The 5,333-nt window shown below is 40.8% G+C and overlaps 1 protein-coding gene across 2 annotated transcripts in view; it reads left to right on the forward strand.

The window, feature by feature from the left end:
- LOC107665883 (thyroid hormone receptor alpha-like) overlaps positions 1–5,333 on the forward strand; it is a 105,950-nt gene that overhangs the window by 73,588 nt on the left and 27,029 nt on the right. For both annotated transcript variants that reach the window (XM_016456946.1, XM_016456947.1), the window contains 2 exons: positions 2,383–2,530; positions 3,221–3,426. In XM_016456946.1, the coding sequence (XP_016312432.1) occupies positions 2,383–2,530; positions 3,221–3,426 (354 nt within the window). The remainder of the gene's footprint in view (positions 1–2,382; positions 2,531–3,220; positions 3,427–5,333) is intronic.

Here is a 5,333-nt window from a genome sequence, read left to right on the forward strand (position 1 = left end):
GGTCATTTGTTGAATGAAACACTTGATACTGTGGACGCATAGATAGTACACCAGTAGGAAAAACAACAGCAGAATTGCTATTTCCTTGATCCACAGCCAGGGTTTACCTAACAGGTTTCCGAACCATGAAGACTGATCTTCAGTCATCTGGTGTAATTTTGCTGAAAGATCAAGAATGTCAATCTTGATCACGTTGATGGATGACTGAAGTTCCCGTATGTGATTCTCTGTGTTGTGTATTTAAATATTTTTTTTTCTTCCGTGACAGTTGGCTCGGTAGTGGGTCTAGTTGTCTTTTAGAGGTTGTGGCTTCATATGCAGGTGAGGAGGTCGGTGCGTATGGTTCTCGGGACAGCCATCAAGTGGTCTCTGCACAGAGTAAGAAAGAAAACAAAAGACGACAGAGCAGTATTTGTTGTAAAAGACTGCAAACACTAGGGTTGTATCCTTTGTTCGATCTGAGTCTGCTATTGTTGTTCCTTCTTTCCCTATTTCTTGATTCCTGCGACACCTAAAGAACAGCGAGGTAAGGATGGACTAGTGGATGGGGAAGGCCTATGAGGGATTCTTCACCACAGGGTTGGCCCCCGAAGCCTGTTGCATTCGGTTCTTCCCTGGGCTCCTCACTGGTCCGTGTGTCCTATCCTATCCCTGTAGGTGGAGGAACAACTTTACAGTGTGAAACATGAGTCCAGGTTTTCCTTCCCTGACACAACACTGCAGCTGCTGTAATCAACATCACTTGATGTGGTCCGTGCCACTTAGGCCGAGTTCACACAGCACGATTTTCAAAGACGTCGCATCACTGTTGGTGTCACACTGCGTGACTATCTGGGGTAGCATTCAGTTGCTGCTGTGTTCACATTGCACGATGGATCGGCGACAGGAGGTGGCCGGCGGGCTTGCGGCAACCACATGTGACGACCCTGGGCTGGACTCCGCTTTGTCCACAGTGAAAGCCGATCAGGCAATCCACAGCGCGAAGTTGATGTATTTCCTCAGCGACCAGCATGTATCAGCTCTAAGCATGACGAAGCGGATATCGTCCTCTTTTGGAAGGCCAAACAACGTAGTGTAGGAAACTTTTTCCTCGTCGAAGCAGAGACCAGGAGAGTCTTGGGTATCTTCAGCAGAGTTCTTTATTGAGAACGCGCTGCATGGCGCTGCAGTCATCAAAAGTCTAACTAAGGCAGTGATACATTGTAGTTTATATACGTTTTAAGGGGGAGGGATACATTCAGTAGAGGTGGAGACAATCTAAGCCATAGCATGCAAATGAAGTACAGGAATCAGCCCGACACCGGCATTTTCCCAGCCTTGATCTCATCAGCATAACAGTGTCATTCAAATGCATAGGTGCTAATCCAATCAGCATAACTACTCAAAGACTGGGGCAGAGGCACCAAGAGCCATTACAAACAAAAGGTGATATTCTCAGTAATCTGGTTCATTTGACTAACAATAAGAGAACAGGAACAGACAGGAACCTCTTGCTACAAACTTTGCTTAAGAGAATCATTTGTCTGATGTAATTTACCTTAAATGCTAAATACAATGTACTTCACCTTAGTTTTTCACGTGATGCTATGTCAGAACATAGGATCAGCATATTTGAAACAGATTCTTAAATTTGTAATCCCACAGTACCCAACCAAGTGTTGACTGACAGCACCTGCTTTCTAGCTCTCACGTTTGCACATGTGCTCTGTTTATTTTAATTTTGTTTTGTTTTGTTAGGAATTCCCTAGTAATGTGTTCAAAAGTCTACAGCATTAGTTTTTGCTGTGGTATTGAATTTGGTATCAAGACTAAATCTCACTGATGTTTGTTTTGACTATTAAAATGTTAGCATTCTGGCAAATCTACTGAAAAAAAAAACCTTGGGAAACAGAATAGCATAATTTTTATGTTTATTTATTTTAATTTTATTGTATTGTGTTTTATTTTTTTATGTAATTGTTTTTTTTTCTCAATAGAATATTTGCTTTTGCTGTATTGAATTTTACTGATTAAGACTAAATTTTACTGATATAGTTTTTATTGAATACTGAAACGTTAGCACTTTTTGAACCCTACTGAAAACACAAATTTAATTGGGGTGAAAAAGTGAAAAATCTTGTTTTCAGAAATTATATCTTGAATATATTTTTTATTTATTTTTCTCCCATCATTGGCAAATAGTTGTTTTTTCCCCCTTGTTTCCTTGTATCATACACAGTATTGCTTTTTAAAAGGATATTTAGATATTTTTACAGCAAAACAAGACAAAAAGGCTTTTGCAGTCCACTTGCTTATGTGGGACAGGAAGCACAGTTTGTGACAGATAACACTTGTCTGACTCCCTGCCTCTGAATACACTCCTTATCCTCCTCACTCTCTCAGGGATTCTTCAGGCGCACCATCCAGAAGAACCTCCACCCCTCTTACTCCTGTAAGTACGATGGCTGCTGCATCATTGACAAGATCACCCGCAACCAGTGCCAGCTGTGCCGCTTCAAGAAATGCGTCGCTGTGGGCATGGCCATGGATCGTGAGTAACCTTGTGCACTCTCATACAAATAACATACAAAATCCCGAACATGCAAAACCGCACACAGACAAATGAAAACGCATGAGGGGACCTCAAGTCTCTCACTTTTCACTGATCATCAGCAGTTGTCTTATATCTCTAAAAGTTGTCCTAAATTAATATCATTTGAAATTTAAAATTATTACATTTCGAAAGAATTCAAAACAGAAGCATTTGAAATTCTATGTCAGATGCTTGGACCTCACCGTACTGGATCACGAATGCAGTCCTGCTCCTAACATACACAAACACATGCTGACAGTGAATGTACATTAATCTTATGCAAACTGAAGTCTCAGTCTGGGGTTCCCCTTACATATGTCCATATGCCTCACATATGTAAAGCACATGTTCAACCCAGACCACATTTCTTCTTCCTCTGTCACTCCCTCTCTCTCCCTTTGTTCTATAATGTTTTATGGATGTCTCGTTTCTACTTTGATCCCTCCCCGATGCTCTTACTCGTTCTGTCACCGCCATTCTGCACCTCAGAATCATTTTGTTATTCGGAATTTGTCTTGTATTCCAGGAAAAATCTTTAAAATTAAATGTAAATGGAAAAGCCACTTAGAGGACCATAAATAAAATTGAATAATGCATTTTATGCATCGCGCGAGTGGAAGAATTAACCCGTTTTTCTCCTTGGTGTAGTGGTTCTAGACGACTCCAAGCGGGTTGCAAAGCGGCGCTTGATTGAGGAGAACCGTGAGAAGCGGAAGAAGGAGGAGATGGTCAAATCCCTGAAGACTCGGCCAGAACCCACCAGCTCAGAGTGGGAGCTGATCCGTATGGTGACAGAAGCTCACCGCCACACCAATGCACAGGGCTCTCACTGGAAACAGAAACGCAAGTTCCTGGTAAGCAAGCACCTGAAAAACAAGTCTGAAGCATGAAAATTACTTAAATAATTTAAATTTAGCTATATAGAATTATTTAAAAAGCTTATGAAAATGACAGAATCACATAACAATATTTATTAATAAGCACATACATATACATATAAATATATAGGTTGATAAAGGAGAAAAAAATTATTTTATTCATTGTGTTTTATTTCTGTGTCTGCTCACTACATTTTATTTTCTGCTTAGCGCATCGCTATGGCCTTTTCTGTCAGTAAAGATTAGCATTTGTTTGCACAGCTTGCTAATCAATGTATTGAGTGACAATACCAGTCTGCTCATATCACTTGTGACCGGGCAACAGCGAGCGTTACAGCAACTGTTAGTGACGGTTATAACAGGAATGCAGCAGCCTTTGTAAAAGCGCCTCTGTTTATGAAGAAGGAAGGAAAGAGAGTTTAGACCGTATTAATCGCTCATTTTTTCAGACAATATACCACCCACTGTGAATGGTGGCAGGATAAAGGAAGAGAAAATGGAATAAAAGAGTTTAGGAGACACGCAGACACACATGCTTTGGATATCTGAAAGACTTGTTGATCTTAAAGAGAAAGAAGATAATTAAATCTGTTGTAATTTTCTCACAATTATATCTTTCCAAACCTTTGTCTTTTTCTTCTGTGAATCATAGGGGTTGCACTGACTAATCGACTAGTCGACCTCAGTTCTCTACCATGACGCTTTAAGCTTGACGTCGACTAGTCGCTGGTCCTGTAGAGGGCGCAACAGGATAAGAAATCTTTGAAGGACTTCCACATTTACGCTCCGTTTCCAAACAGTTAAAATGACAAATAAATGCATAATCTGAAAGCGCTCCACAAGACATGTGTGATTATATTATTGGATGCTCGATCGATATTGAAAAGAAGAATGCATGTTTTAAACAGCTTATTGTACAGGTAAGTTAATCGACGTTCTAATCTAATGCGCTGCTGCACTGTAACGCACACACATAGGCTACAGACAGTAGCTCGTACATCACGCACACATCGCGCGCGCACAGAATCATTCAGCGCGGAAATGTATTGTCAACACTGTTCTGTGATTTCTCAATAAAATAATTTAGAAACTGAAAAGTTCAAGCATATATTTCTTAATAAGTAAATCCCACAGCTTAACTACTAGTAGAGAGACGCTGCCAAGTAGAATTCACACACGCAATCGCTCTCAATGCATTCATATGAATGTAATCTTTACTGTGCTACTTTATCTGTATCTGATTTAGAACGAGCAGAAATCTGTGAGAAATATAACGACCAAAAGAACTGATAAAAATTAGCTGTTATAGGAGCAAAAGCCATGTGGGCAGCGTTGTGTCATATGCCATAGCTGTGCACATGGTGTTTGTCACAGCTCCAGACTTATTTGTTTCTTTTAAAGTGGTCATATGATGCGATTTCAATTTTTCCTTTCTCTTTGGAGTGTTACAAGCTCTTGGTGCATAAAGAAGATCTGTAAAGTTGCAAAGACTAAAGTCTCAAATCCAAAGAAATATTCTTTATAAAAGTTCAGAGTCAGCCACACCTACCTAAAACGGCTCGTTCTAACATGCCCCCACATATCTACCTCACTATGTGGGAAGATTTGCATAACACCAAATGTTCACGCAAAGAAAGAAGGCGTAACTTTTAGTCTTACTGTAATTTTGTTGACGCTGCAGCCATGTCGTGAAGACGATGTGTGCTTCGTTGTGAAAGCGAAACTACTTTGTTTGGTCTTCCAAAAGATCTGTGCTGGGAATACATCAACTTTCACCGTGGACGAAGCGGAATCCAGCCCGGGGTCCGTCACATGTGTCACATGTGGATTCGTCGGATCCGCCGGGCGCGCCGTTCTCGACCCCGCCGCCTCAGCTCACTCTA

The sequence above is a fragment of the Sinocyclocheilus anshuiensis genome, unplaced genomic scaffold (assembly GCF_001515605.1).
Source record: "Sinocyclocheilus anshuiensis isolate Anshui unplaced genomic scaffold, SAMN03320099.WGS_v1.1 scaffold647, whole genome shotgun sequence".
NCBI lineage: Eukaryota > Metazoa > Chordata > Actinopteri > Cypriniformes > Cyprinidae > Sinocyclocheilus > Sinocyclocheilus anshuiensis.